At 45.3% G+C, this 21,015-nt stretch overlaps 1 protein-coding gene and 1 pseudogene across 1 annotated transcript; both read left to right on the forward strand.

Annotated features, from left to right (window-relative positions):
- Nucleotides 1–21,015, forward strand: part of LOC139541851 (polyhomeotic-like protein 2) — a 44,611-nt pseudogene that overhangs the window by 14,140 nt on the left and 9,456 nt on the right.
- Nucleotides 12,515–15,499, forward strand: LOC139542685 (uncharacterized). Its single transcript, XM_071348431.1, has 2 exons — nt 12,515–14,034; nt 14,240–15,499. Exon 2 carries the CDS (start codon nt 14,602–14,604, stop codon nt 15,349–15,351), a length of 750 nt encoding a protein of 249 aa, XP_071204532.1. The 5' UTR covers nt 12,515–14,034; nt 14,240–14,601; the 3' UTR covers nt 15,352–15,499.

Here is a 21,015-nt window from a genome sequence, read left to right on the forward strand (position 1 = left end):
TACCTCACCCCCCATACTGCTTTTATTTATTTACTTTTCTGCTCTTTTGCACACCAGTATCTCTTCTTGCACATGATCATCTGATGATTTATCACTCCAGTGTTAATCTGCTAAATTGTAATTATTCGATTTATTGCCTACCTCATGCCTTTTGCACACATTGTATATAGATTCTCTTTTTTTCTACCATGTTATTGACTTGTTTATTGTTTACTCCATGTGTAACTCTGTGTTGTCTGTTCACACTGCTATGCTTTATCTTGGCCAGGTCGCAGTTGCAAATGAGAACTTGTTCTCAACTAGCCTACCTGGTTAAATAAAGGTGAAAAAAAAAAAAAAAAAAATTACAGCTATAGCTAAAGAGAACTAGTGGTTGCTCACAACTAGCCAAGTTAAGACTCCCGTATAGTTTCCCCCAACATAACATGAATTGGTTCTCCATCAGTATGAGGCCTGGCTGGTCAACATGGGCTCTTGATGGCTGACGTGTTAGTCCCTCCCTGGTGGCACACTCATCTTACATCTTATGAAGGTCTTTACACTCCATTAGAGAAGCGTGGGCTACACTTGGAGGCTAACACTGTCCATTACTCTGGCCTGTATTGGATTTTCCCTACGTAGTGGCAAATATAAGTAATAAAGTAAGTAGAGCCATTCAGAGCCAGAATAGTCCATAGAGCATTAGCCCGTGTCCTGTTTCTGTGGCCTGAGGCAGCTTACAAGTACACTCTCTGGACAGGACGCTAATCTATAGCATGGCCTACTTATAAGGGACAACATCAATGAATGTTTAGTATATTGCAGGGTGGCACAAAGTATCTATTGATGGATTTGATATTGGAACCATTTCATTTCCTACATTTCCCAGGCTACCATAGTGGCAGGACGACAGCGCTACAATCTGAATGGGAACCCTTCTTATATATAGGGCATGTTCATGAGGGGGCAATCTTACAAAACGTTCATCACATTAACATATTGTGCTGAAGAAATATGTTTGGAATTGTGTTAGTATAGTCATAACAGTACACTTCCTTCCTTCTCTCCCAGGTAAACCTGGCCACGCCTCCAGCAGCAGCCCAGCTAATCAGCAGAGCCCAAAATGTTAGCTCTGTCCCCACATGTATCCTCCAGCAGGCCATGCTCCTGGGCAATGCCTCCAGTACCGCCCTCACCACCAGCCAAGCTCAGATGTATCTGCGGACTCAGATGGTAAGGAAATGGCACACATGCACACACACTCCACATTTCTCATTCCTATTTCACCTAGGTCAATAGTCATCTCCTCTCCACATGACTAGATGGGCACCCTTCATCTGAATAGTGATGGAAAGTTTGGATATGGCTTTATTTTCTGAAAACTTTCCTTCCTCTGTCTACTCCATCTAGTTTATGTTTCCATATGATTCAATATGATGTTTTCCTTCATGTGGCCAGGGTATAGAACTGTGGCACAGCAGAGGCTAATTTAGGTGGAAAACAAAACTCAAGACTTGAGTGTCAGTCATATTTTTCCTGGTAGAAATACTGAGGTTCCTCGTATGATTTTTGGAGTAAGGTTTTTTTTTGACAACGTTGCGATCTGAAACCATCAAGCGCCACTGAGTTGCTATCCATCTTAGATCAGAGTAACACAATAGGTACAATGCTGCACATGACTGGCTTTTTTCAAAATCAAATTGCTGCCATGGAAGAAAATGCCTTAGCCATGTAGTACATGGAGTGCGAGATCCAGTTGAAAGAGCTTTGTTACTGTTGTTATTTTTTGTCTTAGCACAGTGGGATAACACAACCTTGGCTGAGGGCTTAGCTGGTCCTGATTTGGAGCAGTGTTAGTGCCAATATTTGTTGTTCTTTGTCCCCCCAGCTCATCTTCACCCCAACTGCAGCTGTTGCCACTATCCAATCAGAGGCCTCCGTACAGTTCGCCATCAACCAACAGTCTAATAGTGCACAGGTAGTATTCACCCCACAACATGCACATCCATGTGCACTCACAACCTCAATGAGCACACATACTGTATGCACAGACACAGGCACACACATTATCACACAACACACATCCTCACCACACACATACCATGGACACTATATTGTCATTCTAAATCCCCTGATTCCCACAGGTGCAGAACCTTGCCATCTGTAGCCAGCAGGAGGCTCCCTCCTCCTCCTCTCAGCTCCAGGGCCTGTATCTCAAACAGATGTCTGGAGAGGCCCAGCTCTCCCTGGCTGCCCAGCTCAGGAGTCTCACCCTGGGGCCACAGGGAGCCCAGCTGGGGCCCCTGTAGGCCCCTTCAGAGGGCGGGCAGAAGGGTGAGGGCCACATGGAGCTGAGTGCCCACCTGGTGAGCGTGAGACGCATTTTGACGGCTGTCAGCAGTCAACCCAGGTAGATAACATTCAAAGCACCCTGGTCATGACTTCCATGCTCAAACGCATTATTAGGTTAGCATAACAGAGAAGCATAGGTTTTCATAAACATGATAACTGTAGTGCATGTAGCTGCAGCCAGAGCTGCTATTTCTGTGCCATGCTGAACATATTTGGAGAAGTGTTAAGCAACATGAGTGTCCACATTCAAAAGAGAATCATTCTGCTGTTGATTTTTTACTTTTGTGATATAGACATCGAATTTCACACCCAGTTAGGGCAAGTCTAAAGACGTGTTCTTTCATCATTTTGTCAAAAGGCACTTTCATAACCTCGTCTCCGCTATAGGGCCTTTTGAGTTCTACAGTATTTCCTAACCACATCACCAGGGAGTCACAGGGCTGTCTGTCAGACCTATCCAAAGGCTTTTCTGTAAATGTAGGCCAGCACTTCATTAGACAGACAGCCCTATCCACGTGAACCCACTAACAGAGGAAATGGGTTATTATTACAGGACTTAAAGGGGAAATGGCCTAATCAGACAGAAAGCCTCAGCCAGACCCCAGTAACAGCTCCTATACTGAGCAAAGATGGCAGAGATGAGTCTTAAAAGTATCTTAATGGCAAGAGTAATAACAGCTTCAAAACACAGCAGCAGCAGCAGTACACTCAGCATAATTTGAATATGAAGAGTTCCTTGACTATAACTAGATTTCCAATAGTCCATCAACATCAACATTCAACCTCTACTGCCTGTGTGCAGTATGCAACACTATGTGCAGACAGTGATCCAATTCCATCCTTCAATCTTGGTATTGGTAGAATTCTTTAGAAATGTTGACAGTTCTGTGCTGAACCTCTCCGCTCAATTTTTTCCTCATGAGGATCTAATTAGAAGTTGGGATAAAGGGGATCTCCCAAACACTGTCTTACACAATCACCTCCTTCCTGCAGCAGTATAGCTTTAAGAAGCTCTAAGCAGAACCAGACTGTTTCCGTAGTGAAGCCAAAGGTGAGGAGGACAAGCTTGCAGCGGAGGCCTGACCCATGGGTCTCCACAACCGAGCTAAGGTACTCCTAATCAGCTACTCCCAGATGGGGGTTGGCTGAGTGCACGCCACTCAGCGCAACACATCTTCCTCTCTGCCACCATGTGCGCACAGGAATCCCCCCCCCCCCCCTATCTCAGGGACCAAAATCAATAGATCAGAGGCAGGATCCTCTGTTTTCGATAAAAATGCATGCCACGATAGTTGCGCTACTGTTTTGCTAAAAATCGTTTGGTGGTATTTCCTTTTGATTTAGTTTGGTGGGTTATTTTGACAGGCTCAATTGGTTCATGTACGGAACATTGTGTGCTGGATTCTATTATTTATTGATATGTTTAAAACCAAAAGTAGACTGCGGTCTGGACCCAAAGTCGCAATATTGAATTGGATGCAAAACAGCCTGCCTGCAGCTAGACAGTGGTATGTGAATATTGGTCTGAAGGTGTTCACTTAAAGGTGTACTCTCAAACTTTTGGATACTTTCAGCCAGTTGTTTTGAAAGTGGTGCTCACAAGGAAAAAATGGTCCACAAAAATTGTAAAATTGTGTACTTTGTTATCCATTACGTATGATATGCTACAATTCGTATGATACATTATGAATCCAATTCGTACGATATGTTACGAACTTAAAGGGGAATTTCACTCTGGGGGAATCTGGCCTTGTTTTCATCATGTCTGGGGCATTTATTTGTAGGACAGTGAAATGTGTTACACACATAATTGCCCAAGAGGAAGGTATGTCTGGGCTTCGTGCACTGATGATGGCTTCAGGTGTATTGATGGGGGGGAGGGGATGAGATCTAAAAATAAATGTAGTCCTGCTTTATGGCATTTCGCGAAGGCTCTATGTTATACTAATTGCACTATACTTTTTTGTGCATGTAGATATGATTGTCCTTGTTCGATAGAGCCATTGGACGTCTTTCAGCGATATTCTGATTCATTGCTAAATATACAAGCAGACCATTTTTCCCCCAGTCTCTGAAAGCCTACAACTTGTGTTGGGCGGTGCTTCGTGGTCTGGCCCCCATCCCTCCCCCAAGGCGGGCCTTTTTGAAAAGGAGGCGGACACTAACAACAAAATCGTTTGGGCAAAACTGAAAGAACTGACCAGACGCAATGGCTTCAAGTGGTTCCTCTTATCAATACGAATTCGACCATGGAGCATTTTTTTATAGGGATGCACGATATATTGGTGAACATATCGGAATCGGACGATATTAGCTAAAAATGACAACATCGGTATCGGCCGATGTCTAGTTTAACGCCGTTGTGAAAAACCGATGTCAAAGCTGACATGCATACATATATAACGTAGGTACATGACGTTATGACGCCACGTAAAATTTTGCGCTGCACCTGCAACACAGTATTCCTAACCTAGCCCACAATGTCTGCTGTGTGGATCGAGCAGTCAACAAGTCGAGCAGTCATATGAAAGAGTAAGAACATTTCAGTGAGACAACAAAGACAAAATCCATTAATGCCAAGATAATGGAATTCATTGCCCTTGACAATCAACCGTTCTGTCGTGGGTAATGGCTTTCGCGACTGGTTAAGCACCGGTACACACTAGATACCAAGTGCGCTATTGTTCAGATTTTGCCCTGCCGGAGTTACAGTAATAGCTCACTGCTATTAGCTTCACGACATACTATGGAACGCCATTTGGGTCTTTGTGTATCGAAAAAGATACATGTCAAATAACACTATTTGACGTGTTAAATTCGCTTTTAATTTGACACATCAAATAACAGTTATATGATAGATTGTTGGGTGTTTTGAATTTGCATGTGCAAGCCAAGCCCCACCACTACTATCAGTAGCACTGTCAAAGCTGTACAAAAAAGTCTGCAAACAAGCAAACACCGGCCACAAACAATGTGTTTACAATACCGCGTTGGTAATGAAGCATTATTTGTTTGACCACAACTTCTGGGGTAGCTAGCTAGCTTTAGCTTGGTACCTAGCTAGCACCAATACAACCAATCTGAAAACAATGACCAGTAGAAACTGCAGTCATTTTCACTAATCTTAGCAATGATTTAGGAATCCTTTTGAGTAAGTATTAGCTAGGTAGCCACTTGTTGTTTGCCAATTGAAATGTAACTTTAGTTCATGAAAAATAAATAGCTAGGCAGCTACTTAACCCTGTTGTCCAAAGCTAACGTTATAAGCAGCCAGCTAGCTTCATCTGGCTAGTGAGGAGTGACCTGACCGGGTTATGTGTTGTGAAGCTAGCCACAATAAGGATTAGGCACAATAGTGGAATTGCGGTTTGCCTTCAAAATAAAAGTACCTCTTTGAAAGTGATGCAGAAGGTTACAATTGGTGGAATCATGCCATATTTAGACTAGATAATGTTAAACAAGGTTGGAATGTGAAGCAATGAAATGGGGTATCAGTATACTCGGTGACACCCACAGAACACAACTGTGAAAAGCTTGCGCAAATATTAGCGTTGTAACTCTTATTGCGGGACTGTGACTGTGTGAAATCACCTCCCCAGTCAGCCTATTGTGTGTATTGACATTCATATTGCACTGTACAGCTTTACCTAAGGATTGGGAATCAATGAAATGGGGTAACAGTCTACTCAAAACCCAATATATTTTTTTCCCAACGTCCTCCTCAGAGTTATCAGGCTTTAAAACATCCACGCAGTATTGTTTTTCCTCTGGAATACTGTTCAATATACAGAGTAGGTTGACAATAAATGTGGCTCAATTCACAGTTGTTTCAGAGTCCCGCAATAAGAGCAACGATGCTAATGATCTCTGGGTGTCACTGAGTAGACTGATACCCTATGTCATTGATCCAAAATCCATAGGTAAGGCTGTACAGTGAAATAAGTATGCCCCCAATGCAATTCTAAAGTATAATACATCCAGTGTGATTTCAACAGATTTTTGTCAAATTAACAAATGATTGCCTTTTGTTGATTTTTATATAACAACATTCCAACTTCGTTTAGCATGATCTATTCAATTATGTGAGTGGTGATCCTAACTGACCTAAGACAGGGAATTTTTATTAGGATTAAATGTCAGGAATTGTGAAAAACTGAGTTTAAATGTATTTGGCTAAGGTGTATGTAAACTTCCGACTTCAACTGTATATCAAATCAGTTCTCTAGGTTTAATTATTACGTGATTAAACTAATCATGTAAACATTAACTAGGAAGTCGGGGCACCACGGAAAATGTTGATTACAAAGTTATAATTTTCCGAGTGTAACTCTTCAGATATTTTAATATCTGATCAATTAGTCTTCTATTAATGAATTCTGAATCGTTACCCTATTAGTCTCATTCCAAACGTCAGAAAATTCATGGTTATCTGCACAAACCTTAGTTTCCATAATGAATCAACAAAATACAAATTGGCTTAATTATTTATTTACTAACTAACTAAATAATCACACAGAATTACATAACAAACAAACAGTAGGTATTGGTTACGAACAATGATAGAAAAGTCCCTAGTGGGTTAAGCTGATATGACGGCTTGGTAGTCAAAGGAAAGGGGTGGGGACTGAGAAAGAGCGGAAAAAAACAAATGGATTCATTGCACACAGTCTCTAATTATATTAATTGAAATGCTAATCCTTTGCACATGAACGGCCGCTCATTCGAGAATAATTGCAATGTATCTATATTTACGCTTGTATCTCGTTGTTGTCTTCTCTGTTGGAATCCTCGATCATCCTGTAGGGTTCATCAGAGTCTCTGGTTAACTTTCCCAGAAGTCACAATAGCTTTCGTGGTTGTAGGTGGTTGGAATGGATACTTCAGAGTACCAATCGGAAATGTTCCAATAGATAGATGCTTCGGCGGTTGTCGGTATTCTTGTTCTAGATTTACGTAATTTCTAGCTGCAGACTAGTAATTTACGTCTAAGATTTGCTCTTATTCTGTAGCGATCGATAGTCTCAGAGTTTATCCATTCCAAACTGTATGGTCTGTATGGTCTCCGATCTTGTAGTTTTAAACCATTTCACACGTAGCTTCAGCTACATGTTTTCTAGTCTAATGTGAATTTCATCAGGAGTGGGTTTTATACACTTCAGTAGAAAAGGCCGGTTCCATGACGCCTCCGTAATAAAATCAAATCAAAGTTTATTTGTCACTTGCGCCGAATACAACAGGTGTAGACCTTACAGTGAAATGCTTATTTACAGGCTCTAACCAATAGTGCGAAAAAAAGGTGTGTGTGTGTGTGTGTGTGTGTGTGTGTGTGTGTGTGTGTGTGTGTGTGTGTGTGTGTGTGTGTGTGTGTGTGTGTGTGTGTGTGTGTGTGTGTGTGTGTGTGTGTGTGTGTGTGTAGGTAAGTAAAGAAATAAAACAACAGTAAAAAGACATTTGAAAATAAGAGTAGCAAGGCTTTATACAGTCACCGGTTAGTCAGGCTTATTGAGGTAGTATGTACATGTAGGTATGGTTAAAGCAGTGCTTCTCAATTATTTTCTGTTACGGAAGGAGTAAACATTTCGCGCCTCCCAACTCTGCCGCGACTGTAAATAGTATAATTTGTCTATAAAATTGTTATAAGTACACCTCTGCATAACATTGTATCCTTATTAACATTAAAGAAAACAAAAAAAAGAAAAAAGAAAGAAATATAGATCAACTTACAACAAAGAATAACTTTATTAACATTGTTTTTTAGTCTGTAACAGAAAAGACTTAAAGAGCATCAATTTGCCTGAAATTTAAAAAAAAATTCAATCCTTATTTAAACTGTAAACATTTTTTGACCATTTGATACTGAAAAATTAAATATAATCAATAAATAATAATAAATTCAAATTGATCAGCAACATTAACTCAGGAGCACAATATATGAAACACTTTGACCTATAAAACAAAAATGAATAAAACAATTTGTGCTGATTTTTTAAAATCAAAATGAGGAAGTCAGGATTAATGGCTGCAATGAGCACGTTTTGCAGAGCACAGCTTTTCGAAGCGGGGTTTGAAGCATGATACTGCAACTCTCAGCTCCTGCTCAATGTTTAGCTGGGACCTGTACTTGGTCTTCAGTGCAGCAACAGCAGAGAAGCCAGTCTCACAAAGATAAGATGTTGCAAAAGGAAGAAGAATACCCATGGCCCTCTGCTCTAAGAGTGGATACTGCCTCTACACTCAGCCAGAATTCACTCAGTGTCTGTGATGTGAACCTCAGTCTCAATGTGGAGTCAGACGTCATATCAATGAACTGGTTCTCCTCTGCAGACCTGAAACCAGTTGGAGCTGGTGCATTGAAAGGATCTCTCACCCAGTCATATTGGGAACTGTTTTCAGGGAAGTACTTTTTAAAGAATCCCATCAGTGATGAAATATGCTCCTTAATATATGGAATCACCGAGGTGGCATCATAGTCAGTAGTGTCAACAAATTCATGCAGGTTCTCGAATGAATCAGTATTTCCTTCATCAAGTCGCCTGCCCCACATTGCAAGCTTTCGAGTGAAAGAGCTGATCTTGTCTGTGACCTGAGGGAGGTGTTTATCTTTCCCTTGAAGCTGTAGATTTAGTTAATTTAGCTTTCCAAATATGTCACTCAGGTAGGCCAGTTTTGCCAGGAAGTTCTCATCACTAAATTTTTCTGCGAGGTCATACTTGTGCTCCTGCTCCGAAAACATTCTTATCTGCTCTCTGAGCTCAAAAACTCTGGACAAGACGTTTCCTCGTGACAGCCACCTTGCTTCACTGTGAAACAGCACAGCTTGATGTTCAGCTCCCATCTCCTCACAGATAGCAGAGAAGACTCTTGTTTTTAGTGGTCTGGTCTTTATAAAATTGACTACACCTACAATGTCAGTCATAACCTCACTTAATTCAGAGGAAAGGTTCCTTGATGCCATTGCTTCTCTGTGTATAACACAGTGTGTCCACTCAGCATTATGTGAGGCCTTCTTGATGAGTGCCCAAAGTCCTTTTCTCATCCCTGCCATGGTCTGTGCACCATCACTGCAAACACCAATGCAGTTCTCCCACTTTAGCCCATTCTCAGTCAGGAAGCAGCCCAGCATTTTGAATAGCTCTTCAGCTGGGGCTCTGTCTCTGACATATTTACAAAAAAGTAGATCCTCACACAGGGAGTTTGTCATGTCAAAACGTACATAAGCGATAAACAAACAGTCTTTGTTGCTGTCAGTTGCTTCATATAACTGTAAGGCAAAACGTTTCTCTTTGAGTTTATCTACCAGCTGTTCTTTAAGATCGTTAGCAATGTCATTTATACGTCTGGCGACAGTGTCATTGGACAGAGGGATAGTTTTTATTTTTGCAGCACTTGCGTCATCCAGCATGACAGAGACCATGTCTAATGCTGCAGGCAGTATCAGCTCCTCTGCTATGGAGTGTGGTTTTTTGCACTGAGCAATTTGGTAAGCCACCTTATATGATGCTAACAGTGCTCGCTGGTTTACTGAAGTAGCATTCACAAAGCGGGACGATTGTTGGCAATATTCGGCACGTTTTCGCTGAAAAAACTCAAGCGACTTATCAGCGTGATTGGGGTGTAATGTCTTTAAGTGACGCCTTAATTTATTTGGCTTCAGGCTGTCCGCTGCCAACATTTTTAGACACAGTAAACATACCGGTCTTTCCTCGTCTCCCACCGTAGTCACAGAGAAGCCAAGCGCTACGTACGCGTCGTCATATTTCATCGTCTTAGCTTTCGGGAGACTTACGTTTGTCTCATTATCTCCGTCTCTCCGCCTTTCTTTTCATCCCTGTTAAATATTTTTCCATGGTGTCTCTTAAGGGTTTGTTATCTGCACTTCATATCTCCTGCTCTGTGCTGTGTGCTCTTGTTCGGTGCAAAAGAAACCTACTCCGGCAAAACAAAAGCATGTTCCCCGGGGTCATGCGGCAAAAAAAAAAGCATGTTCCCCGGGGTCACACGCCCCCAGGGGGGCGCGCCCCACTATTTGAGAAGGACTGGGTTAAAGTGACTATGCATATATGATGAACAGAGAGTAGTAGCGTAAAAAGAGGGGTTGGCGGGTGGTGGGACACAATGCAGATAGCCCGGTTAGCCAATGTGCGGGAGCACTGGTTGGTCGGACCAATTGAGGTAGTATGTGCATTAATGTATAGTTAGTGACTGCATATAAGATAAACAGAGAGTAGCAGCAGCGTAAAAGAGGGGTTGGGGGGGGGGGGGGCACACAATGCAAATAGTCCGGGTAACCATATGGTTACCTGTTCAGGAGTCTTATGGCTTGGGGGTAAAAACTGTTGAGAAGCTTTTTTGTCCTAGACTTGGCACTCCGGTACCGCTTGCCATGCGGTAGTAGAGAGAACAGTCTATGACTGGGGTGGCTGGGGTCTTTGACAATTTTTAGTTTCCTGGCTTTGTCATGCCATCTTCACGACTGTCTTGGTGTGTTTGGACAACTCTAGTTTGTTGTTGATGTGGACACCAAGGAATTTGAAGCTCTCAACCTGATGTCTACGCTCACGTGGGCGTGGCCATTGATTTGGTTAACCGTATATGAAACCCCATACTCTCATTTAGAACGTTAACATCACATTACATCTTTTCACAAATAGCTTCATGTTTAATCACATATGTTTCACAATATTTAGATGTAAACCTAACAGCTGGGAAATGTACACTTGAAGAGATGCAGTTATGTGTGTTTCCTGTCCTTCATGAGATCACCAAATGAAACACACTCGTCATAACTGTCCCCTATGTGTCCACGGACCATTCTCAAAAGTAGAAATATTGTTTAATTCTCCCATTTTGGGGTTTAGGAGTTTGGCCAAGAGAGGGTCTTTGTTCTCTTAGACTCTCTCAATGCTGCATGCCAGTTTCTACCAGGTATTTATGACCTGTCGTAAAGTCATAAAACTGTGGAGCGAGAGAGCGAGAGAGGGGGGGGCTATGATCCTCCCCCCAGGGCACGTCATGACAGTGTGTTAACTATTTAACTGTAATAGAATGCTTAAAAGGATGCAAAAAAAAAATTATATCGGTTATCGGTATCAGGTTTTTTTTTTTTTTTTTGGCAAGAAAAATATGACCTGTCGTAAAGTCATAAAACTGTGGAGCGAGAGAGCGAGAGAGGGGGGGGCTATGATCCTCCCCCCAGGGCACGTCATGACAGTGTGTTAACTATTTAACTGTAATAGAATGCTTAAAAGGATGCAAAAAAAAAATTATATCGGTTATCGGTATCAGGTTATTTTTTTTTTTTTTGGCAAGAAAAATATCGGATATCGGTATCGGCCAAAAATGTCATATTGGTGCATCACTATTTTTTGATGTTCTATATTCAAACAGAATACAGAGAAGAGGATTCGAAAACAAAGAGTTGGATTTAGCTAATGTTAGAATCTCAGCTACAGCCGATCAGTGGTGGAAAAAGTCCCCATCGTCAAGTAAAAGTTGAAAGTCACCCAGTAAAATTCTACTTGAGTAAAAGTATTCGATTTTAAATATATGGCAGGGAGAGATGAGGGGAGTGGTGATTGAAGGGAGATATCTTGCAACCAGCTGGCTCCACCCTCGTGCCTTATATGGACTTCCTGACCCAACGAGGCAAGCCTGTGCATCATTAAGTCATGGAGTGCTTGGGGATAAAAGAGTAAGCGGGCTGCACTTATTGGGAGAGGATTGAGAGTGTTATGGAGAGTGTGAGAAGAGAGAATTAGCTGTGTAATTACCCCCCCCCCCCCCCCCCCCACTGGTTGCTGAATTCCCCCCTTTCCTACAGTGTGCAAATCTCCCTAATAAATTGCTTATTTGTGTTCTAGTTGTGCTTTGTGTGCATTTTTGGTTATTGAACTTGGTAATGTGGAAACCCCACCCCCCTTGAGCCTGTTACATGTGGTGGAGAATGCGGGCAAACCAAGCTCAATAACTAAACAGATACGGAACACAATGGAAGCATTGGTGAAACAGCTGGTGGAGGTGAACCTAGCGCAGCAGGCTATGCATTGGTAGCTGCTGGAGGAACAGCGTCAGCAGACCGCTCTCCTGTGAGCTGAACTCAGCCAGCTGACAGCCGCCCAGGCTGGCATGGCTGCAGGCGCAGTAGTCTGCTGCTACTCTAACCTGGTGGTCCCAGCGCGCACGACCCACGTGGAGTTCCAGGTCTCAGGCAGCCTCTGGAACTGCCGATCTGCGGCCAACAAGGCAGAGTTCATCTCAGCCTATGCTTCCCTCCAGTCCCTCGACTTCTTGGCACTGACGGAAACATGGATTACCACTGATAACACTGCTACTCCTACTGCTCTCTCCTCGTCTGCCCACGTGTTCTCGCACACCCCGAGAGCTTCTGGTCAGCGGGGTGGTGGCACTGGGATCCTCATCTCTCCCAAGTGGACATTCTCTCTTTCTCCCCTGACCCATCTGTCTATCGCCTCCTTTGAATTCCATGCTGTCACAGTTACCAGCCCTTTCAAGCTTAACATCCTTATCATTTATCGCCCTCCAGGTTCCCTTGGAGAGTTCATCAATGAGCTTGACGCCCTGATAAGTTCCTTTCCTGAGGATGGCTCACCTCTCACAGTTCTGGGTGACTTTAACCTCCCCACGTCTACCTTTGACTCATTCCTCTCTGCCTCCTTCTTTCCACTCCTCTCCTCTTTTGACCTCACCCTCTCACCTTCCCCCCCTACTCACAAGGCAGGCAATACGCTTGACCTCATCTTTACTAGATGCTGTTCTTCCACTAATCTCATTGCAACTCCCCTCCAAGTCTCCGACCACTACCTTGTATCCTTTTCCCTCTCGCTCTCATCCAACACTTCCCACACTGCCCCTACTCGGATGGTATCGCGCCGTCCCAACCTTCGCTCTCTCTCCCCCGCTACTCTCTCCTCTTCCATCCTATCATCTCTTCCCTCTGCTCAAACCTTCTCCAACCTATCTCCTGATTCTGCCTCCTCAACCCTCCTCTCCTCCCTTTCTGCATCCTTTGACTTTCTATGTCCCCTATCCTCCAGGCCGGCTCGGTCCTCCCCTCCTGCTCCGTGGCTCGACGACTCATTGCGAGCTCACAGAACAGGGCTCCGGGCAGCCGAGCGGAAATGGAGGAAAACTCGCCTCCCTGCGGACCTGGCATCCTTTCACTCCCTCCTCTCTACATTCTCCTCTTCTGTCTCTGCTGCTAAAGCCAATTTCTACCACTCTAAATTCCAAGCATCTGCCTCTAACCCTAGGAAGCTCTTTGCCACCTTCTCCTCCCTCCTGAATCCTCCTCCCCCTCCTCCCCCCTCCTCCCTCTCTGCTGATGACTTCGTCAACCATTTTGAAAAGAAGGTCGACGACATCCGATCCTCGTTTGCTAAGTCAAACGACACCGCTGGTTCTGCTCACACTGCCCTACCCTGTGCTTTGACCTCTTTCTCCCCTCTCTCTCCAGATGAAATCTCGCGTCTTGTGACGGCCGGCCGCCCAACAACCTGCCCGCTTGACCCTATCCCCTCCTCTCTTCTCCAGACCATTTCCGGAGACCTTCTCCCTTACCTCACCTCGCTCATCAACTCATCCTTGACCGCTGGCTACGTCCCTTCCGTCTTCAAGAGAGCGAGAGTTGCACCCCTTCTGAAAAAACCTACACTCGATCCCTCCGATGTCAACAACTACAGACCAGTATCCCTTCTTTCTTTTCTCTCCAAAACTCTTGAACGTGCCGTCCTTGGCCAGCTCTCCTGCTATCTCTCTCAGAATGACCTTCTTGATCCAAATCAGTCAGGTTTCAAGACTAGTCATTCAACTGAGACTGCTCTTCTCTGTGTCACGGAGGCGCTCCGCACTGCTAAAGCTAACTCTCTCTCCTCTGCTCTCATCCTTCTAGACCTATCGGCTGCCTTTGATACTGTGAACCATCAGATCCTCCTCTCCACCCTCTCCGAGCTGGGCATCTCCGGCGCGGCCCACGCTTGGATTGCGTCCTACCTGACAGGTCGCTCCTACCAGGTGGCGTGGCGAGAATCTGTCTCCGCACCACGTGCTCTCACCACTGGTGTCCCCCAGGGCTCTGTTCTAGGCCCTCTCCTATTCTCGCTATACACCAAGTCACTTGGCTCTGTCATATCCTCACATGGTCTCTCCTATCATTGCTATGCAGACGACACACAATTAATCTTCTCCTTTCCCCCCTCTGATAACCAGGTGGTGAATCGCATCTCTGCATGTCTGGCAGACATATCAGTGTGGATGACGGATCACCACCTCAAGCTGAACCTCGGCAAGACGGAGCTGCTCTTCCTCCCGGGGAAGGACTGCCCGTTCCATGATCTCGCCATCACGGTTGACAACTCCATTGTGTCCTCCTCCCAGAGTGCTAAGAACCTTGGCGTGATCCTGGACAACACCCTGTCGTTCTCAACTAACATCAAGGCGGTGACCCGTTCCTGTAGGTTCATGCTCTACAACATTCGCAGAGTACGACCCTGCCTCACGCAGGAAGCGGCGCAGGTCCTAATCCAGGCACTTGTCATCTCCCGTCTGGATTACTGCAACTCGCTGTTGGCTGGGCTCCCTGCCTGTGCCATTAAACCCCTACAACTCATCCAGAACGCCGCAGCCCGTCTGGTGTTCAACTTTCCCAAGTTCTCTCACGTCACCCCGCTCCTCCGCTCTCTCCACTGGCTTCCAGTTGAAGCTCGCATCCGCTACAAGACCATGGTGCTTGCCTACGGAGCTGTGAGGGGAACGGCACCTCCGTACCTTCAGGCTCTGATCAGGCCCTACACCCAAACAAGGGCACTGCGTTCATCCACCTCTGGCCTGCTCGCCTCCCTACCTCTGAGGAAGTACAGTTCCCGCTCAGCCCAGTCAAAACTGTTCGCTGCTCTGGCACCCCAATGGTGGAACAAACTCCCTCACGACGCCAGGTCAGCGGAGTCAATCACCACCTTCCGGAGACACCTGAAACCCCACCTCTTTAAGGAATACCTAGGATAGGATAAAGTAATCCTTCTAACCCCCCCCCCCTTAAAAGAGTTAGATGCACTATTGTAAAGTGGTTGTTCCACTGGATATCATAAGGTGAATGCACCAATTTGTAAGTCGCTCTGGATAAGAGCGTCTGCTAAATGACTTAAATGTAAATGTAAATGTAGTCTCTTGTCCCAAACCCAGTAGGTTTATACTGAAGCTGACAGAGGCTGACGACATCGAAGCTTACCTCCAAGCCTTTGAGAGGATGGCGGCTACGGAGAAATGGCCCCATGAGCAATGGGCCAGCCTGCTAGCACCCTTCCTGTCAGGCGCAGCACAGAAGACCTATCAGGATCTGACGGCTGACCAGGTGATGCATTACGAGGGGAAAAAGGAAATCCTGAGCCGGTATGGTTACACCCTAATTAGGCTGGCCAAGAGCTGGCTAACTGCTGAACCACTGACGCTCACCCCCATTGAGAAAGTGGTCATAGATACATTTCTATGCTCTATCCAGTTCAAAGCTAAAAAGTTAGCAAGCTAACCCGCAGAGCGCAGATCAGCTGGTGGAACTGGTGGAAGGTCAACAGGTGGCTTTGGAGGTCCTGCGCAGCGGACAACCACGGAAGGCTGAACCCTCCACTCGCCCAATGGAGCGGAAAAGGGCGGAGGACAACGGCGGGACCCCGGCCAAAGACCATGCCGGGACCCCCAACAACAGCCAGCTCCCCGAGACGACGCCCCTTCCTGAACCTGGACAACAGGAAGAACTACAAGTGTAGCGAGCCGGGACACAGCACCTGGAACTGTCCAAACCGCGATGTCCCGATGCCTTAGCCACTGAGGTAGCCACCGGGAGTCTCTGCGGCTTGCTGATGGCATGCTGGGCTAAGAAGAGTGGTTCTTCCCCTGTCACCCCGGTAAGAGCCAACGGAAAGGACACCACAGCACTTTTGGACTCCGGGAGTATGGTGACCCTGATCAAACCTGACTGACACTGTGGCCATCACGTGCATACACGGTGAGACCAAGGACTACCCTACCACACTCCTCCATCTACAGACCACTAAGGAACAACACACAGGGCCAGTGGGAGTTGTCCCCGAACCTGCCTGTGCCGGTCCTTATTGGGAGGGATTTCCTGATGTTCCGCCAACTGTGGACCAGTATGTCCGGAGACGTGGGGAACCAGAAGGGAGGAGGAAGCCGGAGAGGTGGGAGGGATGCCAGAAGGAGGGATGCCCGGATGTGTGGATTCCAGGAAGTGGACCCCCAGGCGTCAACAGAACCCCTCTCGGAGGGTGACTCGGGTGAAGCAAGACTGGAGGAAGGTGTGGCGAGTCTGGAAGACATGTTCCCGATGGACATTGAGGTGGTGCCAGAGCCCACCTCTCTAGCGGGCCGGTTCGGCATGGCCCAATTGGAGGATCCTAACCTGGCCGGCGCTCTACAGCAGGTGGCCGTAGTGGATGGAAAGCCCATGGAGGGGGTAAGTCAGATCACCTACCCCCATTTTTCTATAAAGAAGAAATTGCTGTATCAGGTCATGAAGAAGAATGACGAATGTATGGCATTGTAGTTGGTGCACCGTCCCTTTGTACAATCTGCCCTGCAGTTGGCGCACTCCCACCTTCTTGGCCCTCACCTAGGGGTGGAGAAGACCTTAGACAAGATCAAGGCATGATTTTACTGGCCAGGTGTGAAGAGAGCAGTGGAAGATTACTGCCGCAGTTGCCTGGAGTACCAGCAGGTGTCTTCAAAACCACACTTTATCAGCCCCTTAATTCTCCTACCCATTATTTCAGTCCCTTTCAGCAGGATCGCAATGGACCTGGTGGGACCTCTACCCAAGAGCATCCGAGGGCACCAATACAGCCTGGTAATTCTGGATTATGCAATGGCCCGCAGTTCTCAAGTTCCTAATTCTGATCGTTCGCTTACGACTGGGGATTCCAACACAACACCTCCAGCCCCAACTACCCAAGGTCCAACGGCTTAGCGGAGAGTTCAGTCAAAATTGTCAAAGGTCTGATGAAAAAGGCACACGATGGAAAGGAGAATTTCCATCGTAAAAAGTAAAAAGTCTGATCTACCGCAGCGCACAGCTGCAGAACGGACAAATGTTGATGGGACGTTGCATCAGAACCAACCTACCCATCCATGAGGACATGCTAACACCCAGAGGTACTCACAGGTGGGGGGGGCACATTTCACTCGCAAAGTGAAAAACAAAGACAAACAAAAACAGCGACATGACAACAGTGCAAGACATTTCTTTGAACTGAAACCTGGAGATCATGTATGACTCTGAGATATCACTACAGGAACCTGAATGCAGCAAGGACACATGCAGAGAGAAGTTGCACTGCGATCCTATGAGATCCAAACGGAGCATGGATCACAACTGAGACGAAACTGAGTGGATCTAAGGCTTCAGCCATTCACGTAAGAGACTGAGGATCATCAGGAGGATACTGCTGAAGTGTCTTTACCAATGGAGAAAAGAGTCAGAACAACCCTGAGTGACAACGACCACTGTCCAACTGTTTCAGTATGCACTTCAGCAGAACAACCAAAAAGGACTGTCTGCAGCCCCAGAAAGGCTTATTGAGAATTGCTAAAAAATAAAAAAGCACCTGGACTTAATGTTTTCATTTATGTGAAAACAAATAGAGCCCCAATAGAGTATTGTTGGACAGAATGTGTTTAGTTGAAAAATAAAAATGTTTATTTGCTCTTAAATGATGAGAGCGATTTTGAAAAGAAAAAGGAAGAAATGTATGTTATTGAAAATGGTATATTATGCAGGTTGAGTAAACAAATGTGAGATTTGATATGTGACATGTTTAGTTAGAGAGAAAATGTGTTTTTTTAAAGGAAGGAATATGTGTTCATATGTGAAGACTACGTTACCCAGCAATCTATGCGAGGATGGGGGTAGTTAGAAGGCATTGGATGGCTACACAAGGATATTGCTAGCTGAAGTATCAGTTTATTAAAAGCAGTTAAATCTTTATCCCCAGATGTTTGTTTTCGTTAAGTTCCATAGACCATGACAATGTGTTAGGCCTCAGGGCTTCTATTGTTTGGTTTATAAACACTTTGAGTTTGAGTTTATTTTATTTTTACAGGGACAGTGCACATTAATCAACATTTCAGTAAAAGTGCCGGTTTCAGGCAGCCGGCTAATTTTCAACCGCAGTCCCTGGGCAGGTTATTAAAAACAATTACAATATAGACAAGCATTGAGCAGTGAGCACAAGCAGAGCAACATAGGACAAGCAAGACATATCATACAGACAGAGCAACATAGAACAAAAAGCAGCAAACAAAATTCATAAAAGCAACAAAGTGTTTCCACACCTCACAAGCTACAGACAACAGTTTCTATGAGCAGAAGCCTCAGTCCAGGCTTCACCGACTAAAGCCAAGACTTAACATGCCCTGGGGTGTCTGTCTGTTTGGGAAGTTATTGTTGTGGTAACCATCGTACAATATACCTGGGGCTTTATAGGCATACACACTTGAGGCCAAATCCTAACTCAATGTGCTCAACTTATAATTGTGTACAAGGACTGTTTGTAGTTTATTGTTCGTTTTGTGAAAGAAACCTGACATTTCTTAGTTTAAAGCAAAGACTAATGTTGATTTGTGTTGTTTTTACAGAGTACACATAAATCCAGACACACCAGATCCTGCAGCAGCATAAACAGCAGCAGTTTGTTCCAGCATCACCAGACCCAGCAGCTTCCTCTGAGGGGCCAGGCCCTAGTGCTGTACACATCCTCCATCCACAGCCACTCTCAAGCCCAGATGCTACAGGCCCTGTTTATCCAGCACCAGCACAAGCAGGGCCCTGTCCCTGTGTTGTCCAAATCCCCTGTTTATGCTCCTGTTCCCAGCCAGCAGGCCACTATCTCCACTATCAGCTCCCAGATCCTTACATACAATGTGCCAGACCCAGGCTGCCCCTCTGCCCAATGCTAAGCTAGGGAAGCTGGCTGCAGTCAACCTCCAAATCCAGCCAACAGCTTCTGCCCCGGACTCTCAGCTGGTTCAGGACAGTGCCAGCAAGGAGCTGCCCACATCTGAGGTAGTCACGGAGAACAGTTTCACTTCCCTCGTACAGCAGCCAACAGCCCCTTGTACTCTTGAGGTCATCACTACTGAGCAATACCCATCGGACCCCAGCAGCCACACCACACACACTGGAGGTAGATATTACTGTATATTTTATATTTCACATAAGGTTGCATCTCAAAGTCATTGGACTTATGGACGACCAGAAGCCCTGACGCTGTTCAATTTGATACAGTAATGTGAAGGTCCACCCACATGGCAGAGAGGGGTTCACACTCCCTCCCTCCCTCCCTCAGACTCACTCCGTCTGTAGGCCTAGGCAGCCCAGGCACAATGGCCATCCCCACTCCAGCACTCCCCTCAAGCGGAAGACTAAATCTGTCACGCCCCAAAGTCCATTGTTCTGCCCTGCCACTTGGGGGAACGCGACAGCTTTAGCCATAATTAGGGGAGAGGGGCCGGGCTTTGTCATTCTCCCCATGGGCTAGGGGGAAGAAAGGAGCACTTGTAATGTCTGGCAGGTGTATACGCGCAAGGCCCATCCACATTCAAACATGAATAATATACAGCAGTGGAGGCTTCTGAGGGGAGGATGGCTCAAAATAATGACTGGAACGGAGCAAATGGAATGGCATCAAACACATGGAAACCATGTTTCATGTATTTGATACCATTTCACCTATACTGCCCCAGCCATTACCACAACCCTGTCCTCCCCAAAACTTGCCACCAACCTCCTGTGATATACAGTACTTTCAAGAGGCCAGGAGGCTGTTACTCAGCATATACTGAAGTGTCCAACAGTGCCACTTGGCTGCTTTGAGTTAGAACACCATGTGATCAGGGCACTCCTCCTCTAAGTGGTATTATTAGGTGGTCCATATTATAGCCTTGATCTAGCAAGACCAGTGGTGCCTTGGACTAATTCTCAAGGGCCAGCATGTCTGCTTGTCTGACATACAATGAACATTGTCTTTACCATTTATGTCATTTTTTTATATAATGATAAGATATGAAAACATTAGAGGCCCTAACTCTAGGGCCATAGCTCAAAAGTTGAGAAAATCCATATTTCAACATTTCCCATTCCAATGATTTGTCTCTAAATCAAGGAAAATTGTATTTTTACATAGACTTTCACTTCTGTTTTGCCAATTATATTTCTCAAATAATGTGGTAGATTAAACTGGAAATGAGTGGGAGGTGAAAGTAGTCAGCCAATCCAACCAATCAGAGAGGAAGTCCGTTTGAGATACTCGCCGCCATTGGATCACATTCCAAATAGCACGGGCCAATGGTGGGGGCGCTTTATTTCCTATTCACTTCCCGCATACAAAGGGATTAAAGAGTGTACTGTGTATTTTCTGCAGGGGTAATAGCGACCGAACAAACAGAAGAAAGCACGTTAAAACGTTGGAATGATTGCATTGCTTGTGTAACTTCTACTAATGTGACGGGTGCGTATTTCCACGGAATATTTGAGTTTTTTGAGCACATGATTTGTTTGCTTCATGCTGCCTAGGCAGAGAGGATATGAAAGGAAAGGTTGTTTGGAGCAGTGGAACAAAAGGGTGTTCTTTCGCTCCGTGTTGACCATTGTCAGGGCGT

This window comes from Salvelinus alpinus, chromosome 17 (genome assembly GCF_045679555.1).
Source record: "Salvelinus alpinus chromosome 17, SLU_Salpinus.1, whole genome shotgun sequence".
Classification (NCBI taxonomy): Eukaryota; Metazoa; Chordata; class Actinopteri; order Salmoniformes; family Salmonidae; genus Salvelinus; species Salvelinus alpinus.